This window comes from Macaca nemestrina, chromosome 14 (assembly GCF_043159975.1).
Source record: "Macaca nemestrina isolate mMacNem1 chromosome 14, mMacNem.hap1, whole genome shotgun sequence".
Taxonomy (NCBI): domain Eukaryota; kingdom Metazoa; phylum Chordata; class Mammalia; order Primates; family Cercopithecidae; genus Macaca; species Macaca nemestrina.
Genome location: NC_092138.1, coordinates 51,580,339 through 51,601,115, shown reverse-complemented (window position 1 = coordinate 51,601,115; position 20,777 = coordinate 51,580,339). Strand labels below are relative to the sequence as shown.

The following is a 20,777-nucleotide window of genomic DNA, read 5'->3' as shown; positions in this document are numbered from 1 at the left end:
GAAATGGCTTCACTCAGTACTCAGTTTTATATTCCAAATTCTTGTTTGAGACTAGAAATATTTCTCCCATCCCTGTGTCCTCAGTTTTGGTGCCCTTGCTGTTAATTATAAGGAAATGGGTTTTCTGTGATTATGTAGGATAAAACATAAATGCTAAAAGAAATCATCTCCTCTCTATATGCAGGTGTTAACATTATCTGAATGACTAACATGGTTAGGTATTTATATTCTCTAAGTTAACTTATAAGGGAGATTTTTTGAAGCAGTTAATCTCTAACAATACTTCTGATCTTTTGAGTTGTACCTGACTTTCAAACCTGGGATTATAAGAGAAGTAGCACATGTGGACCAAGCCACGGACTTCTTAGTCATGGTAGCCATTTTTGTTCCTTGGGAACTAAAACGATGATTCCACACCTTATACCACCACTGGCCCTTGTGGGGCTGTCCCCATAGTTCTGATTTGGCTATACAGAAGTCTGGGCAGTAATGACCAAACTCAGGTCAAAGGCAACAGCTGCCAATCTGACCATTTTTAGAAGATCAATAACAGTAATTTAATTCATAAAAGCAGTTACCAGCCATTGGATGTTCCACAACTGACAGGCATGGTTCAGAGACTTCATTAAGTATTAACTCTCTCATCCCTCACACAGTCTTATAAGGTACATGCTATAATTATCTTCATTTTAGAAGATAACTGAAACCCACAGATGTCAAATAATTTGTCCTCTTGGACACAGCTACTTTGTTGAAGAGCAGAGATTTGATCCCAAGTAATCTGGCTCCAGACTGCATACTCTTGAATAATGTGATATTCTATGTTAAATCATTTAAAACTTATCCAGATAGCAAAATCAAAACTTATTAAAAAGGTAGGTTGCAACTTTGAGTGGTTTAGCTTAAAATGAGAGTAACAGAGGCATTATGAGCAACAGGAAAAAACTCTTCATAAAACTTTGCATAATATAAAGCAAACTTGAATGAGGATATGGGGCCACCTGCTCTGCCAATTAACCAGATGCCAGATGCCACCCCAAGCCCATATGATTTATTCTGGTACACCTTGCAGAAAGACTACACACCTCTCTCGTTTTGGGGCAAAACGGCTCAGCCATTGGAATATGGCACACTCCTCTGGCACAAGAATGACTTCCATCATAGAAGGACTGAGGTCTCATAGTGGTCCTACAAAATAAAGCAAAAAAGGTTTTTGTTTGTTTTAAGGCCATCTTTCCATCCTCCAAGGGCTGGTGAGTCAACTTTATCTAGGTCAATATTTTGGTCTTTACTCTAGACTCAATTCCTCTGGATAAGCTGAAGACAATTGTTTACAAAAGCTTCAGGGTGGTATTCAGCTTTTTTGGCTCTGGGGGGGCAGCAACACACCACACAACAAGAATTAAAATGTCTGTGGTCTGGCAGCCGTGATGGGGTAACCACTTTGGATTGCAGGTGCAACTCAACTGTGGGCTCAGAAAGGCCAGGTAAAACACTTAAGAAGTCAATACGAAAATGTTTCATCATCACAGATGTGGAAAATCATATAGTTAACACCATATACACATCAGCCAGATTCAACAATTTCTTAAATTTTGTCCAACTTGCTTCCTCTATTAGCTTTTTCACAGACACAAATCTCAGGCTTTGACTCAGAGCAGATGCAAATTTCCCCAATGTCTTAAGAAAATTTGTTTTTAAACAGTTGCTTTGTTAGTTTCAGGGTCCAAACAAGTACTTACCTTGCATTTAATTCCCATGTCTCTAAGAGTAATTCCTGCCTGTAACGCCAACTACACTGTTTCATGCCAGTGACCCACTGAAATAAACAGCCACTTGTCTTGCTCCATATTTAGGAATCTGTTTGCTGCCTCATTTAGATTGTTCTTTTTCCCAGCCGTAATTAATTCTAAAGTGTCTTAGTTCAAGTCCTATAACAAAACAGTTGTGAATCCATAAGAGAGGCTAAAATTAATCTAGCACCAAGTCACCTGGAAATTTCTTGTCAGAAGTTTTCAGAACAAGCCACTTTCTCTGTGCATTCAATTATTCTAAATTTGAACTGATGAGTAACACAGGGAGGAGGGGACAGCATGGGAAAGATGGGTCAAGGGAAGCCAACAGGGGCAGGTAGATAACATGATGTCCTCTTCCAGGGGTGGGAGGCAGCACTGAGAAATAGTTTCGCTGGTTCCGTTTACACAGCTGGCATGTCTACTGGCCAAAATTAACCTGTCACTTCTAGTCCATCACACACTAAACAGTGGCATTAGCTGGCACCAAGGCCACCTCACTCAGAAATAAGGCTTCAGTGCTCTGGAGGAATGAAAACCCCATCCGAGCTTCTCCCAACCCTCTGTCATATGTGCTTTAGGGGAAATGCTAAGTTAACCCCAAAGCAATTCCAGATGGAGTTGAAGAACAGGTCAAATGACTGTTTCAGCCTGCATAAACAGAGGCTTTTCTCTTTTTGAAAGATTAACCAATAAAACAGTGCCACGTACTCAACTTCAGCTCTGGCTTTGTTTCAGCCTTTGATGAGTCAAGCATTAGCAACATCCCCACTTATAACTATGATATGAAAACAGGGCCACAAAAGCCTCCAGTGGCTATACTCCAACTGACTTCCACACCATAACACTCACATCTCATCTACCTCTGCCCATCTCTTGTCTATCCCCACCCACTTGCCTTGGAACCCCCGCCTTTGTTTTGAACTTTTTAACATTAAGAATAACATGTATTTATGTTAAACTTCATGCAACGTTAACATGCACCTGATAATTACTAACTACAGTCTTAATTTCCTCTCATGCATTTTTCTTTCTCAACAAAGCTCCCTAACTACTAGCTATGTGGACTTAAACCAAATTGCCATATCTTTTTGAGTCTTCATTTTCCAATTGTAAAACATAGTATTCATCCACCTATTTACAAGGATGTCAGGAAGATTAAGTCAACCAAGATGTCCAGATAACTCATAGCAGCTCACAAGTGTGGGTCTGGGCTAGAGACAGAATTGGAGTCAGCACCAGATGGGGCCTCACAACACTCAACTTTGTAAGGTGCAAGCAAAGAGTTTAGCTCTGGGGAAGAAGCAAGGCCTTAAAACCATTTTTGGGCTATACTATCAAGACACTAGAAGGGAATGTGCAAATGAGGAACACCTCTTATAGTTTGCCCACCTGTTTGCAGTTTTCTGCGTCATCAAATTAATTGGCAATACATCCAGTATTGAAACGTTTAATGACCTAAACTTAAATTCCTATAAACAGCAACACACCTGCACAGCATAACAGGATGTGTCATTGTTAATGCTGAATGAAATTCTGACCAAGAGCAATGGGGTTTACAATCACAGCTGAGGGGAGTGGATGATGCCCTCAAAAGAAATTCTAGAATGAAATGTGTATAACTTTAATAGCACCAGTCCTCCTTCTGAAGGTCTCTATCAGAGAAATCAGAAGTTTTACAACTTAGCAAGAAGCCTGGAATAAGTCTGCCAGTCACACCCCACAAAATGGGGACTGTTGCCCAATTAAGCCTGCCTGTTCACTTCCAAGTTCCAGCCAAAACAGCTCTTCTATATTAAGAATCATATTTCTCCCTCATGCTGAATTTTCTGAGTGACACAGAGAAAACACAGGAAACATAGTTTTGTCCCTGGATTCAAATGAATTTTTGTGTGGTCTTGGGCAAATTACTGAGCTTCTTCAAGTTCTTTCTTCATGAGGTATTAGCAACATCCCTATTGCTACGGTCTGAAGTTTTGTGTCCTCCCAAAATTCCTATGCTGAAATCCAAACTTCCAAGATGTGATGGTATTAGGAGATGGAGCCTTTTGGAGGTGATTAGGCAGCTCTCTCATGATTGGGATCAGACCTCTTATCTTATAAAAGAGATCCCAGAGAGCTAGGTCGTCCTTCTACCACCATGTAAGGACACAATGAAAAGGTGCCATCTGTGAGAAAGAGGGTCCTCATCAGACACCAAATCTGCTGGCAACTTCCCAGCCTCCAGGACTGTGAGAAATTTCTGTTGTTTAGAAGCTACCCAGTCTATGGTATTCCATTATATCAACCTGAACAGACTAAGACACACATTTACACCCTTGCTTAAATATAAAAACAAGGCTGCAAAAACCTCCAGTGGCTACCTCCCAATAGATGATGATGATGCAATAACATCTCCATTTTAGATTTCAAATAATGGCCCCTCCAAAGATGTCCACATGCTAACCTTTAGAACTTATGAGTATATTACTTTAGATGGCAAAGGGGAACTAAGAGAGCAAATGGAATTAAGGTTGCTAACAAGCTGACTTTAAAATAGAAAGGTTATTCTGGATTAACTAGGTGTGTGGCATGTCTTCACATGAGTCCTCACATGTGGAAGACGGAGGCAGAAGAGTCAATGTCAGCATGATGACAGGTGAGGACTCCACTGCCATTGCTGGCTCTGAAGATGGATGAGGGCCATAAGCTAAGGAATGTGAGTGGCAAAGGGCAGGGAAAGGGATTCTCCTCTAAGCCTCCAGAAAGGAATGCAGCCCTGCTGACAATTTTTTTAGTTTCAGTGAGACCCATGATACACTCCTAATTTACAAAACTAAAAGGTAAGGTCTGCTTCTTACTCTTGCTTTAACCAGTAAACCCCTCTAGCTAGGCAAGGGGACTAATTTTTATCTCCCAATTAGCTTGGGATCCTACTGGAAAACATGGATTTCAGGGACTGACTTATCCACTGGCTTTACCACTCACTAGCTGTGTGCCTCTGGGAAAGTCACTCTCGTCTCTCTGCACCTCAGTTGTATCAGTTTCCTTAAACGGGCGCAATCCCACTGACCTATAAAGTCCCCGTGAGAACCGAATGAGACTACATGAAGCAAGTGCTTGGCATTTGTCACTATCATTTATGGAAAATATGCTTCTGAACATTTCTTCTGCCAATCCCAAAGTATGACATATTGATGGGCCTCAAGTCAAGGGTATCCAACAAATTGCTTAAGGTTGTCAAGCAGGGATATGTGATAAGAAGTTAGCCGACAAATTTAAAAAAAAACCTGCCTATGGAAAAGTAAAGGAGACAAAATGATGTGTTCTGGCAAGAAAAATGAGTTCAAGACAGTTAAAGAGAGAACACTGGCACTTTCAAAGAGAGGGAGAAAAGCCTAGCCATAGATTGACTGGTAGGTTGTTTCTTGAATCAAGACTCTTACATTGGCTTGAAGATAGCCGTTGGTTAATACGTTTCCTTTGAGGAAATGTGGTGTTGCAAACAAGCTGAGGGCAAGCACCCATCCCCCAGCAGAAGCAAACACAATCATCGACCTCTGAGGACGTTTCAGAATATGGTCTGTATCCACAACAAGCCCCAACATGCAGAATCATGAGTCAATTAATTTACTGGCAGAGCAGAATAACGGCTGCTCATAAGGAGGATGGTTTAGGGGAAGTGAATCTACCCATCATTTAAAATATATCCCAAAAATCAAACAGCAGCGTGAATAGGCAGTCATGAGAAAAAATTCGGACAGAAACAACATCAGACTAAGAAGTGGAACAATTCTGTCTTAATAACCAGAAGTAAGTGAGGCTCACACATGTAATCCCAGCACTACAGGGGGCCAAGGTGGTTGCAGCCTTTGAGTTTAGACGTTCAGGACCAGCCCAGGCAACATAGTGAAACCCCGTCTCTACAAAAACATACGAAAAATTAGCTGGGAGTGGCGTCACACGCTTGTAGTCCCAGTACTTGGGGGCCTGAGGTGGCAAGATCACCTGAGCCTGGGAGGTCGAGAGGCTCTAGTGAGCTGTGGTGCCACGGTACTCCAGCATGGGCAACAGAGTGAGATCTTGTCTCAAAAAAAGAGAAGTGAAAACTTATGAATTTGGAGCAATATCATTAAGATCCTCCTACTGTTCTAATATCAACAGTGCCCCTGAGTGCTGATGGTGGCATAAAAAAGGAGGAAAACCAATGGATGTTTATATCCCAGTCAAGCAAGGCTGCTTAATAAACAGGTAAGTTTTCCCTTATTTTCTATTATATTTCATGAGATCATGCTAAACAGTAGCACAAAAATAAAAATCCACACTCTACACAGGTGGTGACAACAATCTCTTTGGGCCTCAGTTTTCTCACTTTTTGTAAAAGGGAAGGATAAGGTAGACAGAAGATGTCTTCTACAGCTATGATAATAAGCAGTGTCAGAAACATAGTAAGGGCCTAAGTTTCCTCAACTATAAACTGGAATGACTGCTGTATGCCATAAGTGGGATTAACTGATTGTGACACCTAATAGGAACTCAAAAATTGGTAGTGTAGGATTTTTAATAACAGGATATATTATGGGAAGTTAATAACACAACTAGGTTATGGAATAGAACGTAAGAATGAATCTCATCCAGGGGAACAGTGGACACCACTTCAAGGACAGCTACAGACAAGAGGATGGCAAAGAATGGGGATGCAAGTAACTGGGGAAAGGGAAGGTGAAGGAAGATGATGAGTTCATGCTTAAGTTTCTGTCTTCTCTATAAAGGTGGAGGTGACATTCTCAGCTAAAGAGTGAGGGAAATGAGGAAGAAGCAGTAAGAACAGTAAGGGTTAAAAATAGCTGTTGACAGGAATGAGAGAAGGAGCTAAATAAAGGCTTCTTGCGTAACTCTTTACCGTAAAACACTTTCTAGTCATCAAGAGACAGAAAGAGAATGACAAAATACTTGACATCAGAGCATACTCCCAACCTCAGGGACCAGAGCTTTATGCTATGACATAAAGTTCTAGGGGAAGCCCAGGCAGGGCTGGTCTCTGGGAGAAGGAAACAAGACTGACATAACTGATCCTTCAGCACTGTGTTTACAGCGGGGCTTTCCTGATGAGTAAGAATGCGTGACAAAAGCGAAGTCGAACCCCTCCCAGTTCTAGCAAGAAAATAAGTTGAAGAAATCATCTGAAGAGGGGAGGATACCAGAACTTTTAGGAATCAATTCAACACTCTCATTTAGCAGATGAGGACATTAAGTGACAAACGAATTTCACAGCACAGCCAGGAAAGAATTCTGGATGTCCTCACTTCTAAGCTGGGATTCTTTCACTGCATTCTTTGAGAAGGTAGAATCCAAACACGGGCCTTGGGCACAACAGGCCAATATGTTATTAGCCACATTTTACAGAAACTACTTAGCTCCAGGAATCACACTGTGCTTCCTTTAATATTCAGTTTTTGGTCATATTTTTCTCATTGTAAAAAAAAAAAAAAAATCAATGTCTGCAAAACATTCCTGATAAAGAAGACTATTAAAAAAGAAATCTCATCCTTCTCCTTACTGATATGTTTGCAAGTTTCATCTTGAGATACTTCTGACAGTGACAGCAGTTGAGCAAGTCCTACTCATCTGATCCTTTTTTAAAAAATATGTAGCTGGGTGCAGAGGCTCATGCCTATAATCCCAGCACTTTGGGGAGGCCAAAGCAGGAAGATTGCTTGAGGCCAGGAGTTTGAAACCAGCCTGGGCAACATAGTGAGACCCCCATCTCCTTAAAAAAAAAAAAATTAGCCAAGCATAGTGGCAAATTCCTGTAATCCTAGCTACTAGAGGGGCTGAGGTGTGTGGATTGCTTAAGCCCAGGAGGTCGAGGCTGCAGTGGGCCTTGATCAGGCCACTGCACTCTAACCCGGGCAAGATCCTATCTAAAAAAGCAACAAAAAAATACAATGTGGGCATCTTTTCAAACAGTTTATAGATCTTGTTTTTCTTAGATTTGCATAATAAATATGGTGTACTGATTTCCTACAATCATCAGGATTAATGGTAAAGAGAAAGAAGAGCAAGTGTAGAAATTGCTGGAATCCCCTGCCCATGTATCTTTAATGGCATGGACAGTTAGTAGTTGGGGGTGAAAGAAAGGCCATATCACCAGTTCCCCCACACATACAAATGATTGTGTAGAGGTATCTCACAAGAACTGGGCTAGAAAATGGAGGGCCCATGTACCACAAGTACAGGAGGAAACAACAAAATGCCTCATGATTTGAATAAAGCAGCTGGCAGGAAACAGTCTTGCTTTGCTCCAATGGCAAAAATCTCATTAAAAACCAATCCTGTGCACCACTTTATAATGCATCATCGAAGTTGAGCTTTAGAAGTCGGGTGGGTGCGGGAGGCAGGAAAGAGTCATGCCTTTCTTCTCCATGGCTGATGAATAAAAACTAAGCGAAGGCCAGTGATGCGTAGTCATGCTCCTAAATTTCTCTAAGTCTCATTTACTTTGACTCTTCTATGAGGTCTTTTTTCCCCCATAAACAGAACATCTTGCTTCAGTTTCCCATAAGTGACTCAGTGAGAGCCAGGTGTGCATACATACAAGGGTGTGTACCACAGGAGAGAAGTTCCAAAATTATGAACTTGGAGTACATATCTTATGAGAGCCTTTTAATGTATAAATAGCCTGATGACTTTCTTTCAGGACAGACCAAAGGTCAAATACTTTCCCCAGTTCAAACAGACTGTTTAATCGCTGCAAAGAAGTGGAACAAATCCCACTGCTAACCATCTTTTACCCTCAGTGGCCAAATGACTTGTGGCTCTAACAATGGGGACCTTGTACAAGTTAAAAGAAATGGATTAATCTAACACAATCCAGCAGGAGGCATAGGCACTGAAGAAACCTACTGCAGACAAGCCTTCTAGACAAAGTGTTTGGTAGAGATTCTGATTTTCCTATTTTTAATTTTTGGTTTGGGAAGAACACTACACACAGAGGCCAGGACCGATGGCAAGGAAGCATCAGGAAACTCGTCCCTGTGCAACAAAAATGGGAAAATGAAAAATATAACCCATTCTTTTGGGTTCCAGAGCAAGATATATGTTGCTTTCTATGGATGCTCTTCCACAAATGAAAGATTATTATTTTCACTTTAATTGCTATGGAATTTCCTCGAATGAGAAAGACACAAAGACTGACTGCACATACGCAAACATACTTGAGCCTACTGCACTCTCTATCTCTCTTTCCAGGACAGTCATACCCAGAGTTCCCCTTTTCTCATGCCCAGGCTTTTTAACTTCATCAGCTGTAATGTAGCATGAGAAAGAGAAGAAAAAATATTTTCAGAAAAGAATGACGTTTTTCTTAAAAGAGCTTCCAGCATTGTCAGAGTCCTTCAAGAGTATATTTCATTACCAGAGCAGAAATCTAATGTTTCTAAAAACAACCCTAAAAATCAGCCACATGTCTTTCTTAAGTCTGAGGTTGGTCCCCCTGCCCTGCTCATGCTGGCACTGAAGGAAAAGAAAGTGATGTGCTTTAGCTTGGCCATCTATAAAATAAGAATAGCCATATTATTAAACAATCTCGATAGCCTTTGAAGCACACTTTAGGATGAGGATTTTTTTTTTTTTTTTTTCTGAGACAACGTGCTGACAAAGTTATGGCAATAGGTCAATGTGTGTGGTTCTAGATAAGTCCCTGGAGAGAATACAAGGGCAGTGTAGGGAAAAGGAGCCTGGGCCAGGCACAGTGGCTCACAATTGTAACCCCAGCACTTTGGGAGGCCAAGATGAGTGGATCACTTGAGGCAAGAAGTACAAGACCAGCTTAGCCAACATGGTGAGACCCCATCCCTACTAAAAGTACAAAAATTAGCCAGGTATGGTAGTGTATACCTGTAATCCCAGCTACTCAGGAGGTTGAGGCATGAAAATTGCTTGAACCCAGGAGGCGAGGTTGCAGTGAGCTGAGATTGCATCACTGCAGTCTAGCCTGGGTGACAGAGTGGGACTGTCTCAAAAAAAAAACAAAAAACAAAAAAAACAAAACACACATACACACACAAAAGAGTGAATGTGTGAGAGAGAGAGAGAGAGAGATGGTACAATTCAGCCCTCCATTTGGAAGAAAGAACCAACATGCAGTGGGTAAAGTGACTTGCCCAGGGCCAAACAGAGTCAAGATGAAACCTCCTGATTCAATGCTCCTGCCCCAGCTGCCCTGGAATCTATAATCCACCGGGTGGCTTTACAGGATGTTACAATTCTGTTAAACAAGTTGAGGCTGTGGGTATGACTCTGGGAAACCCCAGGCTAAAAATGGCACAGCCTGTAGCTATTTGTATCTGATGCCATCAGCAAGTGGAGGTAGGAGATGCCTGTCTCAACACACCAAGATTCACTTTACTAAGAAATGTGCTATCAGTAAAACACATAGAGGGCATTACCCACAAGGCAAAAAGTTCTGATTCTCTTCTGCTATAAGATGTTCAAACACATAATGAATCATATACGTGCTCAAGCCTGGTTAACTGGAACCCACTCAGCTCAATCAAAGGCAGTAGCACTTAAAAGATGCATCCAACAGCAATATGATGTTAGCCACCTAGGTAATTTAAAAATGTCTAGTGGTCACTGAAAAAGTAAAAGAGAAACAGGTAAAATTAACTTTAAAATCTTGTCTAACCTAATATATTCAAAACGTTATCACTGCAAATAAGTAATCAATGTAAAAATTGAGATTTCATGCTAAATTATATTCTCTTAGGGATCCTTCTTTTTTTTTTGAGACGGAGTTTCACTCTTGTTGCCTAGGCTGGAGTGCAATGGAGTAATCTCGGCTCACTGTAACCTCTGCCTCCCAGGTTCAAGCGATTCTCCTGCCTCAGGCTCCCGAGTAGCTGGGATTATAGGTGCTTACCACCACACCTGGCTAATTTTTTTTTGTATTTTTAGTAAAGACGGGGTTTCACCATGTTGATGAACTCCTGACCTCAGGTGATCTGCCTGCGTCAGCCTCCCCAAAATGTTGGGATTACAGGCGTGAGCCACCGCGCCCTACCAGGGATCCTTCTTTTAACAGATTCTTTTCTCCTGCTGTTGTAAAGTAGTATCAACTAGCGGACCCTCCAGCCAGTCCGCCCACACTCTCAATAATGGCACTCAGTTATTCAGAAGGTTAACACATGCAAGATCCCACAAAAGGCACTTGTTAGAGACTTTGAACTTCCAAGGAAACATTAAGAAGGCAGGTTATCCATATGTCTCATAAACAGAAAAATACTAGAAGATCTTAAGGTTACCTGGCCAAGATGCGCTAAGATAGAATGAAACCAGATCTGATGGCAATACCTGTTCTCTTTCTAGTCTCCATCTTCTGACCCAACTGCTTTCTTGAAAGAGCCAGTATGTGACTAAAAGATCTGGGAAATGCAACAGCATATAGTTATATCATTTAACTAACAAATTAACCCAAGGCTCAGTGCCCAATTCGGACTTTACAGTATCATCTGTAATACTTCATAAATCTGGATCATCCTGAATATGGAGTTTTGTATTCTGCTCTATTTAGCAATCATATTATAATCATTTTCTTAAACTATTACCTCCAAACACATGGACATTGACAGCCATTGAGATTATGATCAAGATGTTTCCAAAATACAAACTCCAGCCTATCCCTCTATTCAAATGACTATGTTCAAGCCCTCAAAAAATACTGACAGAGCAAAGATGGGCCAGGAACTGTGGGCGTTGGTGATATGGTGCAAACAGGGCAGACAGGGTCTCTTATCTCATATGACATATTCTAGAGGGAAACAGGTCATAAATATATAGTGTCAGGTATAAATACATGATAAGGACATAACTCAGGGTGAGAGACATGTAACCACTTTAGTCTAAACCAATTATTTATTAGGTTGAACCACATGAAACTGCTGATATTCAACCATTTCTGACCAACGGGATGGGCAATTTCAAAACAGTTTCATTCCGTCAGGAAACAACCAAGAATGCTTCTGATGGACCAGAAATTATAATGAATCCCTGAAAGGCAGAAGACACAGTGGCCTGGACTGGACAACCCTCTCTCCCACAGCAGAAGCTCTAGGAGAGGGCTGTGAGTGCCGTAAGCTCAGAGATAACTGACGGGAGGAGCAGCATGGACTGAGGTGGTAGGCAGGGTGATTGGATGGGGGACTGTGGAAGGATCCCCAAATGATTTAACTCTGTGCTACTCCCCACTCTCCACCCAGCCCAGGAGGCTCCTGTCTTCATCCAGAGCATTTTGAGAGGCAATTATTTCTACTAGGAATAGGGGAGGGGGTGGCCCTAGTACAGCGGCCCCCAACCTTTTTGGCACCACGTAAGGAAACTAACTGAAAGAAAGTTCCAAAAACACAACCTGATTAAAAAAGTAGGCAAAGGACTTGAATAGACATTCCTCAAAAGAAGACACATAAATGGACAACAGCTGTATGAAAAATGCTCAACATCACTAGTCATTAGGAAAATGCAAATAAAAACCACAATAAGGTATCACCTCACACCTGTTTGAATGGCTTTTTTTTTTTTGCTGTCATCCAGGCTGGAGTGCAGTGGTGCATTCATGAATCATTCTAGCCTTGACCTCCCAGGCTCAAGCGATCCGCCCACCTCAGTCTCCTAAGTAGCTGGGACAACAGGTGTATACCAACACACCTGGCTAATTTTTGTTTTATTTTTTATAGAGACAAGGTCCCATTATGTTGCCCAAGCTGGTTTCAAACTCCTGGGCTCAAGCAATCCTCTTGCTTCAACCTCTCAAAGTGCTAGGATTACAGGCGGGAACCACTGTGCCAGGCCACAAATGACCTTTATTGAAAAGACAAAACATAGTAAGTGTTGATGAGGATGTGACAAAAACAGAACCTTTGTATACTGCTGGTAGGAATATAAATACAGCCGTTACTAAAATTCCCCAAAAAACTAAAAACATCAACTACCACGTGATCCAACAATCCCATCTCAGGGTGTATAAGGAAATGAAATTTTATGTCAAGAAAGACATCAGCCCTTCTATGGTCCCTGCAGCATTATTCACAATAGCCAAGACATGGAAGCATCATAAATGTCCAACAACAGATGGACAGATAAAGAAGAGGTGGTCGATATACACAACGAAATACCATTTAGCCTTAAAAGAGAAGGCAATTCTGTCAATTGCCACAACATGGGTGAACCTGCAGGACATTATGTTAAGTGAAATAAACCATTCACAGAAAGACAAATACTGCATGATCTCACGTATATGTGGAATCTAACTAAGTCAAACTAATGGAAGTAAAGAGTAGAAAGGTTACCAGGGGCTGGGGTTTTGGGAGATGTTGATCAAAGCACAAAATTTCAGTTAGACAGGAGGAATAAGTTTTTGAGATTATACTGCAGGGTGATTATAACTAATGACAACGTATTATGTATTTCAAAATTGTTAAAGTAAAAATCAAATGTTCTCAGCACCAAAGATGATATGTGGGGTAATACGTTAATTAGCTTTGCTAATCATTGTACAATGTATACATGTATCAAAACATAATGTTATACCTCATATATACATTTATCATTTGTCAATTAAAATTCAAAAACAAAAACTCACAATGAAAAGCTTAAAGCAGGTTGGGTGCGGTGGCTCACGCCTGTAATCCTAGCACTTTGCACTTTGGGAGGTCGAGGTAAGTGATTTCCTGAGGTCAGGAGTTCAAGACCAGCCTGACCAATATGGTGAAACTCCATCTCTACTAAAAACACAAAAATTAGCTGGGCATTATGGCAGGCGCCTGTAGTCCCAGCTACTCGGGAGGCTAAGACAGAAGAATTGCTTGAACCTGGAAGGCGGAGGTTGCAGTGAGCCGAGTTCATGCCATTGCACTCCAGCCTGGGTGATGAGTGAGGCTCTGTCCCCCCGCCCAAAAAAAAAAAGAAAAAAAAAATGGCAAGAAAGTCTGTGGCCCTGCCCTCCCGGTTTCCCTGCTGGTTCCCAAACATCGTCCATTTGAGCTGGAAATGACCAGCTACAAGCTACAATAGCCTAAAGCATTTTGTATGACTGCTTACCTGTCAATGAATTGATCAATAATGACAATATCACCGGGCTGAATCTCCTCCCTCAAGGATCCACAGGCTGTGGTCACTATGACATGTGTGCAGCCCTCTTCCTTCAAAGCCCAGATGTTCGCCTGGTAGTTGACCTTTGAAGGCATGATGGTGTGCTGCCTTCCATGCCTAAGGAAGGACAGAAGAAATCGTCAACCTGTGATGAACACACCACCAACTGTTTTCTCCTAGAGTCCAGAAAAAATTAAGTGATTCTCTAGCAATGACCACAGACTAACACAGGGGGTCTCCTAGAACCCACTCCAGAGACCAACTAAAACTAAAATTTAGGTTCCCTGGATTCTGAGAAGCCACTTCTGTTTCAAAAATGTAGACTGGCAGACAGAGCGTAGTGTGGTTCCCACTGTCATGCTCTGTATAAAGTGTCAGTGAACCTGGGACTTGCATCTGGCCATTAGAAAATGGCAAATGGGCTATAAGTCACTCCCATGATTAGGCTCTACCTTGCAAGCATGCACGTGAGATTCTCCTACTGGCCTCCTGCATGCTTGCAAGGTACAGCCTAGCCATGGAGGTGACTTCTAGCACCTTTGCCATACCCTAATAGCAAGCAGCAAGCTGCTGCCAAATGAACAGCCTGTGGAGCAGGCCACACGACGGAATGTGAACCACCTCTAGGAGCCAAAGGCCTCTGCCCTGTAACTTCTAGGAAGTGAATTCTCCTACAGCCACATGAGCTTGAACAAGGACCTCAAGCTCCAGATGGGAACTCAGGCCTTGAATATGCCTTGTGGGGCCTTGTGCAACCACAAGCAGAGGACCTGCTAAGCTGTGCCAGACTTCTGACCAACAGGAACCAGGAGATCATGTGTGCTCTTTTAAGCTGCTAAATTTGTGATAATTTGTTACACAACAGTAGAGAACTCATACATATATCTTGACTAATTTCTAACAATGGGATAAAAATGACTTGGCCTCCTCTGTAATACGGAGCAGCACCAGCCTCCTTAAGGAAACAACAGCACAGACACAAGTAACCCACTTCAGAAGCCCTAAGCCCACTCTCCACAGATATATAACTACTACTAGCAAGAGGTCATTAATGATGGATTGTTTTTCTTTATCTTTATAAGAAAGGGGGAAAAATGAACAAAACATTTCTTCTTTCATTTAGAACTAAAACCAGAGCTTTGATTTTAGTCATCTGATCTACTTTCCCAATCTAAGGGGCAAGGGCATGAGATCTTTGATCTCCTAAGTCAATATAACTTAACCAAAAATGAAACATTGTAAATAAAGGTTACTAAGATGTTCTGATTCTGTCAACATATAAAAACTCATACCTGTATCTTTACTCTTTCCAGAATTTAAGTTTAAATTATCCTTTAGTAGTAACATCCAAAAAGCTTACAATACCATACCTTGCAAGAAGGACGCAATCAACATTTTTTATCTTCCCCAAAATTAAGGCATCAGATGGCTGCATACAATGAAAAAATGTCAATTAATTCAGTGATTTAAAAACAGGTATGTAAATTAAAATTATTCAACCACAACAGTACTCATGGAATCTGAAGAGTCTGAGGACACAACTTAGAGAAGAGGCAAGATCTGATTATCAATATAATCATTTAATCAATCACTTATTGATCCCTCTTGCAAGCATAGATTCACAGGACTCAAGGTTACCATGAGTACCTGTGTAGGTACCATTTAGTCAGATCTATTCGTAACGAGTACCCCAGGGGACTATGACGGTAGACTGGTCAAACTTAGATGTGTCAAGGTTATTGGGCAGGTTCAAGAACAGGTATGAGGGTGAAAGGCAGAAAGGATAAGAAGTCACTGTCATGACACTAAGAACTCAGCACTGGAAATGTCTGCTTGTGTTAACCAGGTCTAAGATGATCCTGGAAATGACTTGAGGTAACAAAGGTTGGAAAGACCCTTAGAACCAAGGGGTTTAAGAAAATGAACCAAGATGACTGCAGGACTGGGAGCACGCAAGGTCAACCTAAGAATTTAGCTGAAAAGGAGGGTTTGGTTGGGACAGCCAGATAGAGAGATCTTACAGAAGGACCAGAGGACGTAGCAATATGAAATTAGGAGAATGCAGACACCCTCACCCTGGCATAGGCTAAGTGACACGGGATTGGAGAACAAGCAACCTCTCCTATAAAAGGAGGAACGTTTTATTTCTAGCTCAGTTATGCATTCAACTAACATGAGGCATGTTCTCATTCCCCAAAACAGTTCTTTTCACTCAAATGCCACTTCATAATAATTCATCCTATTAGTCATCGGCCTGTCCCATAATTAGTGTGGTGTGACCTATTGGCCCCATATTAGGTGATTTGAATGTAGATTTGAAAAGTACAGTCTGGAATGAGTCTGTGGTCTGAAATGAGTATCCGATTTCTAGCAACAGAATTTGAGAAGTGATGTACATATCCAGTAGCCATTTTCTCAAAACATCAAAGTCTGAGGCATCCGTCAGATACCTTCTCAGCTGATGGAACCCAACAGTAGCACTTCTGGCCCTCTCTGCTGTGAGCAGACAGCCCTGGGCTGCCAAAACAAAAGCAATTTTTTTTTTTTTTAATTTAAAAATCAAGCCAGCAAGGAGAAATGAAAAAACTAACATGTCTCCACTAATTGGACATATTAACCTTGCCAAATGGAGTATCCACATATTTTTCAGTTCTTCCTTCTAAAATTTCTGGATCATCCAGGCCTGTTCCACCAATTATTCCAATCTAAGAGAGAAAAAGACAGAGAAGATTATTGTATTTGGTAATTTTTATTAGAAATAAAATTCTAAGCAAATTCATTTATTCATATGCTCTTCTCCATTCCTACCAAGCCCTATTTTTTTGAAATCTGAAAATTACTGAACAACAATCCACAAATATTTCAAAGCCTTCTATAAAAACCAACAAATATTTGAAGGCCTTCTATATTCTAGAAATAACCAAAATGTAGGGCACCTTTTTGGACTACATCACATTTACTTCTGACTGTCTAAATTACAAGTCAGCACAGACAGGTACTTTAACCAACTCAAGTTAGAAAGTCAAACCTAAAAGTAGGCAAATATGGTAGTGGAAAGTACCTTCTAATCAATTTTGTTTCTCTGTCAAATGGACTACAGAGTAAAGAATGTCCAGAAGACTGCTGCGATATAAAATATTAGGTATTCCATTTGGTAGTGATTTCTCCTCACTGTTCTATTTGATAAAGAAATGAGAGATTATCTTTCCCACGCCATTAGAATCACAGAGCTAGGAGAGAATGCAGACAGAGGAGACTGAAATAGCATGAAAAGTTACCCGCATATACATTTATGAAAACAATCATTCATATATGTATGCAAATTCACATTTACATATTGTAGATATACATATAGGATACTCATGTATACTACTCAGTAAATACATTTATGTAAACATAAATAAGTAATTCAAAAGGTAGTTATAAGTTTTTTTTAAGTTCATGAATTGTATTGCATTTTTCAGAGATTATCTTGAAAGTCCTTGTCTGAGTTAAAGAAACCTGAGAGTTGATCTAATTTGATGATTAAGAAACAGAAACAAGAACAATTATAAAAATAAATAAATATTAACTAAACTGTTAAAACTAAAAATTAAGTAACAAATCATTAGGGAAATTTCCTTGGGCTGGTACTTCCTAAAGGACAAAGTAAATAGTGCCAGGCTAACTTTATAGAAACCTAATTAATGCAAAGTGACCTGGGCATTGTTGTTTTTCAATGAAAAGCTTTAAATCTATTGTCACTTGGGTAACTAAATAAATTAGGCCTCAAGAAAAAATTCCAGAGTTAAGAATTCAGTGAACATCTGAATTAAATAATTTTCAGGTCAGGTTACACAAGTTGAGTCCTATCAACACGTAAAAAAATGGTTACCTTTCTGCCTCAGTTTCCTGAAAAAAACAAAAAACAAAAAAACAAAAGCAACAACAACAAAAAACAAACAAGAAAATAAGGACAATTTAGTGAAGTTTTTAATGAAGAACTCTGCCTGTTTCCCGTGACATGGTTACATAATTTGTGACTGTCCACCACAATTTCCTTAAGTGGCAAAGCCAGGTTTTGATGTTGGCGCCATCTTGTGGAGGTATATTATTAAAACCACAACAGGTTAACGTACTTTATGTCAATGAACTTAACATTATTGTTAAAGGGTAACCAGTATTATAGCTTTCAAATCAACAGAAGTGTTCACTTAAGTCAATAAATTTAAATAACGGCACTTCAATAGAAAATAACAAAAATTCATGCTGTTTTAGGAAATCCCAACCCTTCCTTAGCCTGGCTTCTCCAACTTACCCTTCATTCCATGGACCTCTGAAGCACCACAGGTCACGAGGAAGCTAAGAAACCATCCAGCTCCCATCCTCACCTGGGACACAGATATGAACTGCTGACTCTGAAATTACTCTCAGCCAACTCCCTGGGATTCAGTTACTAGATTTTATCACTACTTTGACCTGGCTGTCTCTGGGTGTTCCCTGAGCCATGGCATCTCAGATTCCGGATTCAACACTGGATGCTCGGGATCAAATACACAAATCAAGTTGGGCTTTGTTTGGAGCCACCCTCTGAGTTTACGTGAACTTGTCCAGCATTGTAGCAGTTGTTGAGAAATGCTAACCAGGTGTCCTGCTGAAATTCAGAGCCCCTGAGCTCACTCTCAGCAGCCCCAAGCTTCAGTCTGCACCACCTGACTGCATAATGACTCTGCACTAGGTAGCTGGCAACTCAGCCCTCAGCAAGGAACGTGTAGTAGCCCTGGACATGAAAGCAAGAGTGGCTACTGCTCTGGAATGATCTGCTGGCAAGCCCATCCATTCACTTAACTAGGTCCAGTTGTTTATGGAAACCTACATTGTGCGACGGATACAGGGACACGCGTAGCAACTGAGTCACGCCATCCCAGGAAACTGGACCTCTAAGATGGAGGCCAGCAGGGCCAAGATGTGGCCAATGTCGCCACCTGCTGGCTCCACAGCAAAGTACAACTGGGACGAAGTACCCAAGCACTGATGGCCCAATGCTATCCACATTCCCTTGAGTCTCTAAGTTTGTGTCAACTCAATACTGCCTTAGTAATAAAGTAACTGTGTCTGTGGACTTACATGTTATAGGCACTGTGCTAAGTGCTTCAGTGGTCTTACCTTATTTCATCATCACGACCATAAGATGGGCCCTACAGAATGCTACCCATTTTACAAACGAAGAAAGAGAAGCATAAAAACTAAAAACATCCAAGAGCAAATCATAAGGAGCAAAGCTGGGATAGAAATCCAGGTCTTTCAAGCTTAACCACCACGATCTGCCCTCTCCCAATATCCCCTGGAGTCCTTCATAACATTACACCTTATTAGAAAAGTTTTTTTGGTCTCCATGTTATGAGGCATCATGCTCAGAGAGGTCAAGTTCATGACGAAGGTCACAGAACAAGCACAGAAACAGTGACTCCAGTATCTGAGTGAATCGTCTCAGAGGGGAGGAAAACTCTCAATGACTTCATCCACGCTCAGGAAACAATGACAAGACCCTGCCAGGCCTCCTGGGCCGGAAGCGTCAGTCCCCAGTTCAGTTAATTCTAGACTGTGTAAGAAATGTGTTCAAGACCTGAGATGGAATTTCTGCCCAGCCAGGACTTCTTTATTACACAAGATAGAGTTCTGAAATATGGAGTCAATCAAGGTCCTTGAAAGATTTTAAAAGCTAGTGGCTCATGCCACACTTTTCCACTGACTGATCATCAAACCAAACTTCTCAAAACTAGACTTTCTGCATTGATAATAAAGCTCTCTATGACATCTGCTTCAGAACCCTAAAGCTGCCCACACCTACCTACAGTGACTTGAACCACCTGGTGTCTGCAACCATGAGTGGGGTCACCATCTGTCTGCACTTCCCTGGCCAACTCAATGCTGACTTGCAGAAGCTGGCCGTGAACATGGTCCTATTCCCCCACTTGCACTTCATGTTTGGTTTCGCCCTGCTGACCAGCCAGGACAACCGGCAGTACCAGGCCCTGATGGTGCATAAGCCCACCTGGCAGATGTTTGATGCCAAGAACATGATGGCTGCCTGCAACCTCTGCCATGGCTGCTACCTAATGGCGGCTGCCATGTTCAGGGGTCACATGTCCATGAAGGAGGTGGACAGGCAAATGCTTAATGCCCAAAACATGACAGCAGCTACTTTGTTGGTTGGATCCCCCAAGATATAAAAACAGCTGTATGGACTTCCCACCCTGGGGGCTAAAGATGTCTGCCACCTTCACTGGCAACAACACTGCTATTTAGGATCTGATCAAGTCCATCTCAGAGCAGTTCACAGGTGTGTTTCGGTGCAAAGCTTTCCTGTACTGGTACACGGGCAAGGGCATGGACGAGATGGAATTCACTGAGGCTGAGAGCAACATGAACAACCTGGTGTCTGAATACCAGCAGTAGCAGGAGGCCACGGATGAGGAGGAAGAAGAGTTTGAGTGAGCCAAGGAAGAGGTAGGTGGCCTAAAGCCTTCTGTTACTGTGTAAAGGGTGGAAGTGATGTGAACCCTTTATTCACACACAATCTGTTCTATGACAGATATGTCTTACTGTATGTGCACTTGCTGTTCTTTGTGTCTTGACATCACATGTTCTAAAGACACCCCAAAGAAAGCATTTTCATAGTGAAAAAAAAATTTTTGTTCAAGAGCAAATCAATCCAAGGGTCTGACTTCTCTAAGACTGTGAAAGCATTTATCCAAATACCAGCTCACCTGCTCAGAACGGTTACTTCCAGCAATGTGGAAAGGGTGCATACTAGCCCCTACTCTGTGTCTATTTCCACTAGTACCTGGCTACAAAGGATTTTACCAACCCTTCTTC

At 41.4% G+C, this 20,777-nt stretch overlaps 1 protein-coding gene and 1 pseudogene across 1 annotated transcript in view; one reads left to right on the top strand and one right to left on the bottom strand.

Moving 5' to 3' along the window:
• MTA (methylthioadenosine phosphorylase) overlaps nt 1-20,777 on the bottom strand; it is a 52,352-nt gene that overhangs the window by 23,279 nt on the left and 8,296 nt on the right. The window contains exons 2-5 of the mRNA XM_011770480.3: nt 16,538-16,624; nt 15,290-15,348; nt 13,869-14,036; nt 1,086-1,188 (exon numbers count right to left, since the gene is read on the bottom strand). Of these exons, the coding sequence (XP_011768782.1) occupies nt 1,086-1,188; nt 13,869-14,036; nt 15,290-15,348; nt 16,538-16,624 (417 nt within the window). The remainder of the gene's footprint in view (nt 1-1,085; nt 1,189-13,868; nt 14,037-15,289; nt 15,349-16,537; nt 16,625-20,777) is intronic.
• On the top strand, nt 18,874-20,396 carry LOC112429600 (tubulin beta chain-like; annotated as a pseudogene).